A 16,025-nucleotide genomic window follows, 5' to 3' on the forward strand; every position below is an offset into this window, starting at 1 on the left:
TTGATACAAATTCGATTACTGTTCTACGTATTCCACATTTAGGAGTAACATACGTATATATATGTAGAAGAAGAATGAGGTTACTGAGCTGGAAAAAAAAAAAAAAAATAAAAAACTATTACTATTGTTGAATTATCTTAAAATAATGCAAAAATGTGGTTATTTAGTGAACGTTATACAATGAGAAATTAATTCAAAATATGTAGCATTTATTAAAATTGTAAAATTAGAAGTAACTCATTTATAAAGCTTTAAAAAGAAAGGTTTACTTCTCTTTACTCACACATATATATATGTATGTATATAAATAAAAAAAAAAAAAGCATTTAAAATGAATAGTTTTTGTATGGATGTAAAGCTAGTTATGTCCTCTTAAGAATGGTAAGTACAGTTACCTACAAATATGTGTTTGTATATATGTTTGACGTAATACAGTCTATACTGTTTTAATTAGTAAGCTCTAATTTTATATAGTCTAAACTTCTTAACGGGGGATATATATTTAAGTTTATTTTATTTTGTTATTTTTTTTTTTATTCGTTTATTTTTCCTCAAATTATGACTTGTACAGGAAATGGCATCGTATGTTTTATAAAAAAAAAATATTGGTAAATGGACATCTTAAATTATCTATTCCCATGTGCTTTTTTATATACAAACATACACATGTGCATATATACGTAGTATACATGTATACACTTATGTATATGATTATACCCCTTTTATGCTTCTTTTCTTATGCATGATTAACCATTTGACAAGGTTATAATATCAGTATATTGTATTAAATTGAGCATATGTAGAATATGTGTGTCATATATTTTTTAACTTCTTAAAAGCTGCTAAAAATGGGGTTAATGCAAAAAGCGCAAAATTTGTGAGGACATTTTTACGAACTCTTTTGAAATGAAAAAAGTATAAACGTTAAAGTAATTTTTAAAAAATAGTACACGAAATAAAAAAAAAAAAAATGATATAAAATAAAAAAACGAGAAAAAAAGGTGTAAAATAAAATAAAAAAAAAAAAATAATAAATTGAAGGCTGACAGAAAAGTAGAGAAGTAAAAAAGGACGCATGCATTCTCCTGTACCATTCATATAAAACGAATACTTTATTTAAGTATGATATTACCTACATAATACATACAAACAATTTCTTTTTACAATTTATGTAAATATATTAGTTATTTTTTAAGTAAATCATTGATATTACTATAAACGGGTAAGTCGTAAAATTATTTATGATGGTACACTGTACAACTGCTCTTACATTGTTGTACATCCATACAAAAATTTTGTTTATTTCAATGCAAAAGATGAATATTAAACAGAAAAGCGCTGTTTATTGTCCTGTGTGAAACTCTAAAAATTGGCAGTTATAACCTTAGTAGCTAAAAGTACCTCGTTGGATAAGTACTCATATTTCAGCATATACAAGTATATGTATATAAATATCTATATATGTATATATATGTTTATGTATTTATATATATTACATGTATGTCTGTGTATGACCCTTATATATCATCAATTATTTTGGTTAATATAGCAAGCATTTGCCTTAATGCAAAATGCACTGAGGTGGTAAAAATGTTGTTATAGGAATACTTTGACATACCCAGAAATGTATTAACAAATTGTATTTAAAAAATAAAAACAAAAGAAAAAGGAAAGAAAAATTATATGTTTTTAATCGATGCCATTCATAATATTTTTCGAGCTCATTAAAATTTAAGTAAATGCATGCAGCTTACTGTTTCTTCCTTCATTCGGGGTTAAGACGAATGATCATTTACATTTAATTGCAAAATTGTTCCGTTCATGTTAAAATAATTTAAATAAATAATGTATTTGTGTAATAACATCGCTAATTTGGGAATTATGCACATGTTGATATACATATGCACGCAAACATGCGTAAATATTGCGTATATATACTTGCAAGCTTTTATTTTTTAAATGGGAAAATGCATATGAACTCTATTCAATTTTTTCCTTACAAAAAAAAAAATAAATAAACAGTTCCATTACGGTTATACTATTTTTATGCATATGTTGTAAAAAATGTTTTTAAAAAAAGCCTAATAGGTACTTCTATATATATATATATATATATATATATACTTATTTTGTTCCTTTCCCTTGTAATAAATTTTATGTCATGTTATTATTATAGCATCATCTTAAGAATTTTAATATATCCGTGAAGCATTAAACATTTTAAAATGTATTTATATACGTGATGTTATATTATAGTTAATGCTATATATAAATAAATTTAAAAAAGGGAATTGCTAATCCGATGAAATAAAAAGTTTTCAAAGAATGTCTTTATATTTACATACAAGCACATATATGAACAGTATACGTAAAAATTATATATATATATATATATGTATGTATCTTATGTATAAATAATATAAATGTATATGGTTACCGTCGTAATTTCCTTTTCCTTATTCCTTATATTTTTTACATGCGTTAAAAAGGATAAAAGGGGAACGAAGTTGAAAATAAGCGCACAAAAAAATGTAACATACAATTTTTGAAAATTGAAGTTGGAAAAAAGTAAAATAAAAAACAATCCAATAATTTTGTCATCATCATATATGCATAAATATATGAATATACGCATTTTACATGTTCATAATAATAAAAAAAAATATATACATATATATATATATATATATAATGACCTTCAAAACGATATATACAATAAAATGCTTTAATTTCCTTTAAGCATTATCATTTGGAATTAAAAAATTGTATGTGAGGAGTAAATGTTTATTACATATAAAAGTATGTTAGAAAAAAAAAAAAAAAGAAAAGAAAAGAAAAAGTGCACAAGTCTTTGAATTCAAAAATAGTCATATTTCCTTTTTTTTTTTTTTTTTTTTTTTGTATAAAAAAAATTAAAAAAATTTCTCATTTTGCTTTGTTTCTACCTTCATTAAGAAATAAATAATAAAAAAAGAATAAATAAATATATATGTATCATATAAATACTATGTATTATATATTATATATTATAGTAATATATACATAAATATATATTTGTTTACCTTTTTTAATTAATAACACTGCCATATATTATGTACATACGTATATGTATAATTTTTATATACATTCATAAAAATATAAATATATATATATATATATATATTTTATTTATGTTAATATATTTTTTACCACAGATATTTTTTTATTTTATTGTTATAAAGATATATATACGGTAAAAAAAGACGTTCTGTTGAAAAGAAAAGGGAAACAGTAGAATTTTCAAATTTTTATTTTTAATAGAATAATTATTTAAGAAAATTTTTCTTGTTTTCTGCGTTGTATGTTTTCCTTCCGTATTAGTATATACATATATGCATATTATATATATTTATATATATGTAATTACTTCAATTCACATTTGCTGTTTTTTTTTAAAATATTGCATATATACATCTTACATTTATATATATTCACTGCAGGTTTTCTGTTCATTTCTATACATTTTTTTTTTCCGGTTTTTTAAAATAAATTTGCATCATTGATTTTAACACTTTTATTTATAGAGGTGTTTTACTTCATTTCTCATCGTTTTCCTATTATTTTATTTTTTTTTTATTTATAACGGATTTTTAAAGTTTTAATTTTTCTTCCATATCAGTATATGGTTGATATGAATATATTGTCCCTGCGGTGATATTATTATTTAAAAGTATTTAAGTAGTATATATGTATTAATGTACATTTTGGAATATAATTAAAAGAGTAAAATAAAACAGAAAAAAAAACAAAAGTATGTACTCAGAAGGTCCAAAATTTGAGCATACTTTTGAAAATACAACAAATAGTTTGGAATATATTGCAAATATATTTGTAGGTTTAATATATTTGAAATATATGTCTATATCTGTTTAAAGCCCACAGTTGTGTTTTTACAATATTATTAGGTGTATTTGAATTTCTTTATTTTATGTATATTTATGTGCAATATTTAACAGATTCACATAAAAATAAATAATTAAAGAATTCGAGCTTCAGAATACACAAAATATTGACAACTATATAAAAATTACTACCAATTTTTTTGTTTGTTTTAGTTGTTTTATTTTACACTTTTTGTTTTGTTTTATTTTTTTTATACTTCATTTTGTACTATTTTTACTTCTCCTAATTTAACTTCCTTTGATTATTAATCATATTTTACTGCACTTTATTTATCTTAATTCTGCTACACGTTATCGTGATTTTTACGTGCATTCCTTCTCATTCCTTTACTTCTATTTCTTTAATTTTTCTTCCCTTTTATTGCCTTGATTTTTATTTCCTTAAATTTTATTGCCTTGATTTTTATTTGCCTTGATTTTTATTTCCCTAATTTTTATTTCCCTAATTTTTATTTCCCTAATTTTTATTTCCCTAATTTTTATTCCCTTAGCTTGTCTTTCCTGCCCCTTCCCCCCTTACTTCCTTTACTTTTTTTTTTTTTTTTGGTATATGATTGCAAAAAATGAATGTGAACAGTTCTGGTAATAATGATAATAACAACGAACAAAATAATGACGTTTTATGGGAATCGTTGTATAACGATTTTAACGAAATAACAAACACGAATAAAAAGCACTTTAACTATATTGAAAACAGTTTGTACAACTTTTGCAAAGGAGTCAGCTCATCGGAAAATTTAAGCTACGATGTAAAAAGTAGATCAAAAAGTGTATTCTTAAGTGATAAAAAAAAAGGGTACTACTACAACATGAGTAGTACAGGAGATAACGACACAGGGAGTAGTAGAAATAATATAAGTAACATCAAGAACAATAACAGTGACGTTATGGATGGTTGGAGTTCTTCGAACGGGGAATTATTACTGAACAGAAATCAGCACAAGGAAGGGGATTATATTTTTAGTAGAAATAACAGTAATTATAGCAGTAATAGTAATCCCAATAGTAATCCCAATAGTCATCATAATAGTCATCATAATATATATCGTAATGGTAGTAACAACATTGTTAATAAGAGGAGCACGAACCTAATGATGTTACACGATGATAGTAACACCGACTACTCCAAATTGCCTTATCATCAACACAGTTATAAAATCGATGATTTCGAAATAGAATATTTTAAAAACAATTATTTTAATGTCGATAGTGAATATTTAAAAAATGAAACATATATTAGTTGTAATGATATTATGAACAGTGACAAAACAAGAAATTCTGATAGCTTTAACCAAACATCTTTTCAGTTAAATCATATGTCGAAAATGTCGAATACTAATATCTATAATTTTGATGAAAAAAATAATGCAAGCAGTAGTAGCGAGTTGAGAGAAGGAAAAAAGAATGTGTTTAATCTAAGCAAATATAAAAACGGTATTGGCCATATCAATAGTGTTAGTAATGGTAGTGCCATTAACGGTATTAACGGAAGTGCTAATTTTGCCAACATTGTTAATGAGTATGAAAATGGTAGTAGCATTGACTTGACAAATTTCAGATCGCACAAAGAATATTTAAACAAAAGAGAGGATCTTACATATTTAATGGGCAATAAAAAAATATATGATAATTTGAAGGAAAACGAAAAAAGAGGAAAGGATTTATTATCATTTAATGCGAACTATAATGTTGTTCATATTAATGATAACGTTAATGCGAGTGATAACATTATTAGTAATATTAATAATGGCACTTTCGATAACATTAGTTGTAGGGAAAAGAACAGCATTTTGCATAACATGTACAAGTACAGAAATTTTACGGTAAAGTCGGTTGACAATCTCACGTACCCGAATTACAGTTATAATGGAAGTGATAAGAATGATGGAGACCACATAAGTATGAACCACGTTGGTAATAACAACAACGAAATTAACATAGACAATAGTGATAATAAACGTTACAGCAGTTGCAACTCTCTGGAGAAATTGGACATGTTGCTGAAAAGTAAGTGTATTTACCTGAATAGTGCAGGCGAAACTGGTTCGATTTTTTCCAAAAAAAAGAAAAAGGAGAAGGAAAAAGGGAAGAAAAATGAGGAGAAAAATGAGGAGAAAAATGAGGAGAAAAACGAGGGGGGAAACGAGGAGGAAAACGAGAAGGAAAATGAGGAAGAAAACGAGGAGGAAAACGAGAAGGAAAATGAGGAAGAAAACGAAAAAGTAAACAGAAGTTTTCATAATAATTACAGTAGTTGTTATAACAACTACGGTGGTAGTAGTAGTGAGAATTTCAAAAAGTCCTTTTTAAGCTGTGATATTTACAAGATAGACTCGGTCATGTCTGATACGTTTAATAGGAACACAGAAATGGACAAAATTGAATCACCTGCATCGGAAAATATACAAGAGATTATTCATAACGAGTTAATAAATAGATCAAAGAGATTATCAGAAATGAGTAAAAAGTGCTTGAATGGCTACTCAGATATAGACAATTATGATAATAGGACTACCGATTCGTACATAAAAAAAAAAATAGATAAGCATAATAGTTATATGAATCATGCAAAAGCTATCACAAGTATCACTAGTAGTTACAATAACATAGATGAATATTTACACTACATAAAATGTTTAGATGGTGCTAAGGCTGTCAAGTCTATACCAGTGCACACACCAGTTCATGGACCATTTTACCGTATCAATAATAATAGAAATCATATTAATGACAACAACGAATATAGTTATAGTAACGAAGAGGAAGAAGAAGAAGTGGAAAAACAGAATGCCTATTGTGCTTTTAATATAATGAAAGAAGAACAAATGAATAGTAGAATACACGAACAAAGAAAAGGAAAAAGCGGAATTGGAAAGGGCGATAAAACCAAAAGTTACAGCAACAACGAGAGAAGTGAGAAAAATAAGAAACATGACAAAAAGGAGGGTAATCAGAAAAAATATAATAATAGTAAAAATAAAAAAAGCGGAGGAAACGGAATGAGTGATGCTTATGATGTAGAAGCGGAAGACGTGGAAAACGTGGAAAGAGCGAGAGTAGCAAGTGAGGAAAATTGCAAAAGAGTCAGTAAGTTATTTGACGCTTATGATAAAGAGAAAATTCTGGAAGGAGCAAGCAGCATGAACAAAGGGTGTTTCGCTAATGGAGGCATTGGAAGTGTAGGTATAGATAATGAGGATATTAGGGAAAAAAAAAAAATTAATAATAATAATAATCAAAAGGATTATAACACTGAGAGAAATTCTGGTTTGACAAAAGTAAAAAGAAATGCGACGTTTCAAAATGATATTAATGATGAGAAGGGGCAGGAGCAGAAGCAGCAGAAAGCGGAGCACGATGAGGGAAATTGCAGTGGTGAAGATTCTGACTGCGGCAGTGATTTTAATTTGAATATTCTTTTCGGATACTGTGATACTCCAAAAAACGAAGGAGGTAGTAGTTGTAATAGTAGTAGTCAACATGGCAGTGTGAACGAGGGTGGTAACAGCAGTTTGACACATATCTACAAAAGCACGCGTTGTGCTCGAAGGAGCACATACAGTTATGAAATGAACAAGGAAGATGAAGAAGGACCTAACAGTATCATTGATTACAACTTAGATGATGTCGAAATGGAAAAAGGAAAAAATGGAAGAGAGAGGGCAAAAAATAAGAGCAGTAATGATAACAGTAATAGCGGCAATACCACTAGAAGAAACTATAACAGTATTGGAAACAACTGTGATAAGTCGAAGACGAACAGCGTTTTGCGTAAAATCATAATGCACCCACATTATTCTGAAAAATATTGTTTGGAAAAAAAAGAAAATTTACCTTATGCTGAAGAAATGAAAATAAGTAATGGTCAGAAGAAAGCTTTGGAACAGTGTTATGATACCATTAACCATGCTCATGATGTGAAACGATTATATCGAGAAAAATATTTTTTACAAGATTTATGTGAAAAACGAAAAGTTATGATACAAAAAAGTAAAATCGAAAATACAAAATTAAATGTTGAGATAAAATCGCTATTAAGTTTCAATAATAATTTAAGTTATGCATTAAAAGAAAAAGAAGCAGAAATAAAAATTTTGAAGAAACAAAAGGAGGAATTAGAATTAAATTTAATGAATAGACTCAAAAAGAATAGTAGTAATAACAACCAATATTCCTTTTTAACCAATTTCACAACTCATCAGCAAGAGCAGAAGAAAGATCAGAAGCAACTACAAAAGAAACAATATAATTATAGCAAAGAGGGAAAATTTTGTAGTAATGTTGATGAGGATGATGATAGTCTTATCTCTAACAGGATGATGATATGTAATAAAAATTGCACGATCCTTAGTAATGTTAGTGATGATAGTAATAATAATACCTCGATAATACAAAGTTATGAAGAAAAAATACAGGAGCTTATAATTAAAGTTAAAATGTATCGGACACAAAACCGCGACTTGCAGGAGCAGTTGAAAATATTTATGAACGGGTAAGGCGAAAGGAGAGAGAGGAAGGAGGAGAAGTGGAAAAGGGACAGGACTCTACATATATTTTATGGTCGTTTTTTCGGCTGAAGAGCAAGAACAAGTAAATGGCATGATTTAAATAAAAATTATGAGGAAAAAGTGGAAGGAATAAGATGGGGAGGATAATACATATTAAATCGGAAAAGGAGAAAAAAATGAAGGAACAAGCAGCAATATTGAAGCGAAAAATGAGGAAAAAATAAGGGCTCGAAGAAAAGACCCCTTTCCGCTCGAAACCTGTGCATTCTGTTAGGTGCATATTTATCACAACTTATCGATTGAGAGAACTAGAAGTAGTAGTAGTAGAACTAGAAGCAGTAGTAGTAGAACTAGAAGCAGTAGTAGTAGAACTAGAAGCAGTAGTAGTAGAACTAGAAGCAGTAGTAGTAGAACTAGAAGTAGTAGTAGTAGAACTAGAAGCAGTAGTAGTAGAACTAGAAGCAGTAGTAGTAGAACTAGAAGCAGTAGTAGTAGAACTAGAAGCAGTAGTAGTAGAACTAGAAGTAGTAGTAGTAGAACTAGAAGCAGTAGTAGTAGTAACAGTATATTTATCCTTTTTATTTATATTATGAATTTTTCCATTTCCGAATTTTTTATGTAATTTTATATGATTATATGTGACTGCATATTTATCAAAAAAAAAAATTTTTAATTTTATTTGCACATATAGTACATATGTGTCTGTTATATATATATATATATATATATATATATATTTATTTATTTATTTATTTGTTTGTTTATTTATTTTATTTTTCATTTCTTTTTAATATATAATAAATAACTGTTTTATTGTGTATGAGATTTTTAACTCAATTTTTTTAAAACATCATTTAACCGAAAAATTATATATAATAAAAATAAATACGTATAAAACACAGAGTATATGTAATACAATATAATAAATATGAACACTCATATAAAAATAAGATTGGGTATAATGCAAAATAATAAGGATATAAATAGGCCCCCATCCCAGGCACTTACAGAATACATAAATACATACATATATGTGCATATATACTTTTTTACGGCATTACAAATTGCACTATGAGAAAATATGTATTTATAGATATATATGTATATATAAACACTCTACCAGCAAAATAAACAAATTATATATAGAGTACGCGTTATAACATAAATTTTCTTTTTCTTTTTTTTTTTTTGGTATCTTAAAAAAATGAAAAATTCGTTAAAAATATACAATGTATACATAATATATATATATATATATGTACATACATACACACGTATATATAATAATACATGTAACATTGTGTGTTCAAGCATATACTATGCTCTATGTGTACTATGTACTATACACTATGTACGTGTGTGTGTTTGTGCATGTACACTTATGTTACATGCATAGTATATGTACATATAAATATATATAATTTTGAAACGAAGAATTTTGCAATTTATTTAAATTCCTTTTTTAACTATGTTTCTAAAATTAATTATTAATCACAAACACATATCTTTAATTATTACATAAATATATATACATATATATTATATTAGTTTTAATTGTATTTATAACTTGTGAAAAAATGAAGTGAAAATAAGAAAATTTAAGATAAAAAAAAAAAAATAAAATAAGAATATAAAATAAGAAAATAAAATACGAAAATAAAATAAAAAAATAAAATACGAAAATAAAATAAAAAAATAAAATAAGAAAATAAAATAAGAAAATAAAATAAAAAAATAAAATATGAAAATAAAATAAAATAATAAAAAAAAAAAATTAAGCGACCTTCTTTTTTGGTCGGATATAAGCATTATACGCAAATTGCGCAAACAAAACTAATAAGGTGATGCTGTAGTAGAAACTCAAAGCCATTAATTTTCTTGGATATAAGGAATTATATTTCAAATACAAAACGCTGGATGTTGGGATCATTATGCATATGAACTGTAAATGGAAAGGGGGGAAAAATAAATGTAGGGGGAGGGAAGTTACAAGGATTTGAAGGTAAAAGGCGGTATGAAAAAAAAAAAAAAAAAAAAAAGAGAAAAGAGAAAAGAGAAAAATTAAACAAACGAACAGAAAACAGGTAAAATAAAAACAAATATACACAGATATGTTTGTAAGCATATGTGTACGTATATATATTTGTAAGCATATGTGTACGTATATATATTTGTAAGCATATGTGTACGTATATATATTTGTAAGCATCATGTATACATACAACTATGCACGCTTTTTCTTTTTACTTGTATCATTTGAATATAGGTGACACACGCTTTAGCAAATACTGGTATACTAAATTTTAAGCTTGCAATGAAGTAGTAAAGGTACATAATGAAGTGTACAATAGAGCTGTTAAGGGTAAAAAAAAAAAAAAAAATATATATATATATATATATATATATATAAATATAAAAATAAATATCATATATAAACGCGTGAATACGCATGTGAACAAACAAATGAATATGCAAACAAATCAGTGCTGCATTTTTTTTTTTTATTCCATAAGATATTCATGGGGAACACATCAAGAAAAAGCCCGTTCTTCTTTTGCATTCCACTATAAGGCTTTATTAATATCCTATGCTTCTTTTCCTTTTTCTCTTACTTGATGGTAATGACATAATATATATCCCCATCGTAACCAACACTTGTGTTAATCCACATAATTAGAAAGACAGATATATGGTGATATATATGAAGGAAGGTAAATTGGTTCCATTTTCTTCTCAAAAAAATTAGTACGGTGTCCATAAAATCAAATAATTTATTTCTGAAGGGGAAATAGGAGAAATTACGAATATGCACATGTGCGTACATATATATATATATATATATATATATATATATATACATGTGAATGTGTGTGTGTGTTTATATGTATATACGTGTGATACTCTTACGGATATGCATAAATAACAAGCGCTGAATGCATAACTGTATATACGTATATGTGCGCAAGTGCGTATGTATGCGCATGTTCATTTTTCCTTGGACTTACAAGTAAAACAACCAGCAACAAAAGGCAATATTTTTTTTGGAAAAATCTACGTAATTGTAAAAAACCGAAAACTTCCTTTTTCTCGCTTCATATATTGTCAACACAGTTATTACTAAACTTAATAAAATCTAAAAAAGGAAGGGGAGAAAATGGTGCATAGTATACATGTGCATACGTATATCTGTACGCGTGTATGCATATGCGCTACGTAGTGGATATCTTCGTACGTGCAAATGGTTAGGCATATATGCTTTTACGCATAACATAAACGCCTAAACATATTAACCACGTGCTTCCTGCACATATACATGCGTGTACTAAAAAACCTACTTGTATCAAGTTGTATACAGGCACCAATTTCTCTACTACACCATCCAAGCGAGTATGTTTATACTTAGAACTAGAAGAGCTTTTTATTTTTGATGAGCTTCTATCGTATTTTTGTTTTGTAACAAAATAAGCCTTATATACATATGCAAACACAATAAAAAGAACATATAATAAAAATGCTAAAAAAAAATGGGTAGGGTTCACGAGGAACCAGTTTTTAGTAACCCTCCTTCCATATTTCAAATTGGGATTGAAAAATTTTAAAATGTTTTCTCCAAAATTATTTATAAATAGTATATTCAGTGGCATTTTGGCGGGGATATAATTAAAAATGTATAGTGTATATATGTAATTCTATTTTTTTGTATAAATAAATATATATGTATATATGGCACATAAATATATTTACATCAGATAAATATATTGCCTATAAGTATATTGCATAAATATACTGAATAAATATATTGCATATATATACCTAATATATATACCGCATATGTATATACTGCATATATGTTATGCGCGATTTAAATTAAAAGAACGTAAACTATTTATGAAATTAAATTGATTTATGTTGTTCACAAGGGGCAAAATTTCTAACTATGAAAAAACAAATAACTCCATAATTTTATATGAAACAACTATACAAAAAAATTAAAAATTAAAAATGCACTAGCATTATATGTATATATTTATTTATAGTATGTATATATGTACGAATTTATGTATGTACGAATTCATGAATGTACGAATTTATGAATGTACGAATTTATGAATGTACGAATTTATGAATGTACGAATTTATGAATGTACGAATTTATGAATGTACGAATTTATGAATGTACGAATTTATGAATGTACGAATTTATATATGTGCGAATATATATAAGAATATATGTATATATAGTTTTATAAAAAACCACGTATATTTTTTTAAGAATGGGGCTAATGATATGTCGTAGCTGCTAACAAGTTCAATGGACCTAAAAACAAAATTTTACTACTCACATAATAACGTTTTACTATTCACATAAGGCAATATATTTATATATATATACATATATATATATGTATATATATAGTACACAAAGGGTTATAAAAACTTTACACGCTTTTATAACTTGTAAATCTTCAAAACGTGAAAACAGGTTGGGGAGATTTGAGGTTTAATTAAAAAAAAAAATTTAAACATAAAAAAAAAAATGACATGTTATTTTACATAAGTTTTATGTGTTATAATGATAAATGTAAGGATAAATAAAATGATAAATGTAAGGATAAATAAAATGATAAATGTAAGGATAAATAAAATGATAAATGTAAGGATAAATAAAATGATAAATGTAAGGATAAATAAAATGATAAATGTAAAGATAAAATGATAAATGTAGGGATAAAATATAATAATAAATGATCTAATAGTAAAATTAAAAAAAAAAAATTTCAATCAATGAGAAAATTTTCTATAATGTAATAACGTGTAAAACAAAATTGTAATAAAAAAAAAAAAATTACTTTACAAATTTTTTTTTTTTTTTTTTATAAATAATAGTAGTAAATAAATTTTAATTTGACATAATTTAATTTTAATTCAATGAAATTTATAAATTTTTTTACAAAATTGTTTGCTATAAATCGCATTAATTACGTACATATTATGTGTATATATATATATATTATATATATATAACATTAAAATAGGTATATTATACATATATATATATATATATCTATATAATTATGTATATAATGTTATGTGTATAATTATGTGCATATATAAATTGTGGTATATTATTCCGTTACTTAATCTTTTGTGAAATATTTTACTTTTTTCCCCTTCTTTTTTTACACCCTTGTTTTTTTCACTCCGTAAGTTTTACTCAGATCTTTTACTCCTTTTTTTTTGCCTCCAATTTTTTAGCGCATTTTTCTTTTTTAATTGTACACGTACGTAAATTAAACTGACTTGTGTTTAAATGACAATATATAAAAAAAAAAAAAAAATAGTAATATTTACAAAAATGGGAATATTGTAAAAATGGGAATATTGTAAAAATGGGAATATTGCAAAAATTGAATAAATTGTAAAAATGGGAATATTGCAAAAATTGAATAAATTGTAAAAATGGGAATATTGCAAAAATTGAATAAATTGTAAAAAATGAAAAAAAATTAAAAATTTTTTTTTTTCAAAATTGTTAAAGCAAATAATAATTAAAAAAAAAATAAATGTAAGAGGAAAAGAAACAGGAGCCTTCGAAAATTATATTATCAACATATGGTTTTTCCGGATATGGTAAATCTTAAAGGGTTCATTAGATTTATTAGTGCTTTTTCCACCAGTAAGAGAATTAAAAGAAAATAGTTACATATATGTATATATATATATATATATATATGTGTGTGTGTGTGTGTGGGTATATATATTTTCCGTTGATTTATTACACCAATTTAAAAAATTTGATAAAAGGCTTGCGCACCCCCATCTATTATTTATTTTACCTTGACATAAGTAGTTACTGTTAAGATTTGCACTATTGTTCTAGTTGTGTACGTAGTTCTATATATATATATATAATATACACCAACTCCCCTTGCTAGCGCCATATGGGAAAATAAGCTAGCGGATCATCGCGCCAATATATATGTAAAAATTGAATATAACAGCATTACATATAAGAAAGGAGTATAAATTTTTAAGGTCAACACTTTACATATATATATATATATATATATATATATATATATACAATATGGAACGCGTTGTTACACTGCTTTCAGTTTTGTGCTTGAACGGGACTCATTTTTTTAAGGTATATATTTATGCATCTATATAATGAGGTATAAATTTTATTTAATCCCCACCTTATTACTTATAACCCAGGAAGTGTGTGTATAAGTATATTTAAATATTGACTGAGAAAAAGTAATTTTTATTAAAACCAGTAAAGGTCGTGCGGGAAAAAAAATAAACAACCTACAATTGGGTTGTCGAGGTTATATGAATATAAAAGAACAAAAAATATATATGTAATGTGAAAAAATCAACGTTTACTTTAAACAATATATATATATATATATATATAATTAATTTAAATGTTATAATTTACACTGAGGCTTACCAGTTTCCTTTTTTGCAAAAATTATATGTATATATTTACACATGTACGAACATATATATATATACCCACACAAGTATAACCCAGTCGAGATTTTTTTTTTGATGATATAGCTTTATAAGTAGGAACTTTGAATACCCCTTTTGTTCATGCATTTATTTATTAGTTTATTTGTTCCCTCTTTACCATTACAAATAATAAAGCTATAAAAAATAACATATATAATTTAAAAAGTAAATGAATAATAAATGGATAATGAATGAATGATAAACGAATAATAAATGAATGATAAACGAATAATAAATGAATGATAAATGAATGATAAACGAATAATAAATGAATGATAAACGAATAATAAATGAATGATAAACGAATAATAAATGAATGATAAATGAATGATAAACGAATGATAAACGAATAATAAACGAATAATAAGGCAAGGAAAATTATTGCCGGACATATATATGTTAATATGTAAGATGTTCCCCCATAATTGTACGTTTCCAGCTTTAGTTAATACATCTTCGGAATAGTGCTACATTTCGTTATGGTTCTGTTCATAAAATATAAAATGATTTATGGTATAAATAAATACTTCCCCTCTCTAAGTCTTCTTTTGTTCAAAGAGGGATATTCGCATTTATTAATGCTTAAATAAAAAGGGGAAAAAAAGGGAAAAAAAAAAAATTATAAAAATGAAGAAGATTATAAGTTTGCCTTGTTGTATCCTGAAGATGGGGCTACAAGTGTCTGCTTTTAAAAAAATTTTTTTTTTTTCCCTTGCATAAATTTTTTAGCTTTAATATTCCTTTTAGTTTGAATTATTCTCATATAAGACCTTTGCTACATTTTAAGTTCCTTTTTATTGAAGTTATGTGTTCTTAGCATCAGTATGTAAACGCATATGCGTATGTGTTTATACTTATGTACATATATATATATATATATATATATATATATATGTGCATATACCCCCTATTAGAACTATATTTAGCCCTGTGGTGTGTACATATGAGAAGAGATATACATTGTGCATACACCTATGTCCATACCTGCTTACTTTGTTTACTTCTTACCGACTAATTTGTTGTATGTAAAAAAAATAATTTTGAATATATAAAT

At 25.9% G+C, this 16,025-nt stretch overlaps 2 protein-coding genes across 2 annotated transcripts; one reads left to right on the top strand and one right to left on the bottom strand.

Annotated features, from left to right (window-relative positions):
• Positions 1-4,504: 4,504 nt before the first annotated feature.
• On the top strand, positions 4,505-9,071 carry MKS88_003905 (protein KIC1; the record flags this gene model as incomplete). Its single annotated transcript, XM_067217038.1, has 3 exons — positions 4,505-8,433; positions 8,521-8,569; positions 8,724-9,071. The coding sequence occupies 3 exons, from the start codon at positions 4,505-4,507 to the stop codon at positions 9,069-9,071; spliced, it is 4,326 nt and encodes a 1,441-aa protein (XP_067072713.1).
• A 1,152-nt stretch (positions 9,072-10,223) lies between these two features.
• MKS88_003906 (elongation of fatty acids protein) lies at positions 10,224-12,093 on the bottom strand (the record flags this gene model as incomplete). Its single annotated transcript, XM_067217039.1, has 5 exons — positions 10,224-10,391; positions 10,697-10,802; positions 11,062-11,226; positions 11,455-11,582; positions 11,785-12,093. The coding sequence occupies 5 exons, from the start codon at positions 12,091-12,093 to the stop codon at positions 10,224-10,226; spliced, it is 876 nt and encodes a 291-aa protein (XP_067072714.1).
• Positions 12,094-16,025: the final 3,932 nt, after the last annotated feature.

The sequence above is a fragment of the Plasmodium brasilianum genome, chromosome 11 (assembly GCF_023973825.1).
Source record: "Plasmodium brasilianum strain Bolivian I chromosome 11, whole genome shotgun sequence".
In the NCBI taxonomy this organism is placed as follows: Eukaryota; Apicomplexa; class Aconoidasida; order Haemosporida; family Plasmodiidae; genus Plasmodium; species Plasmodium brasilianum.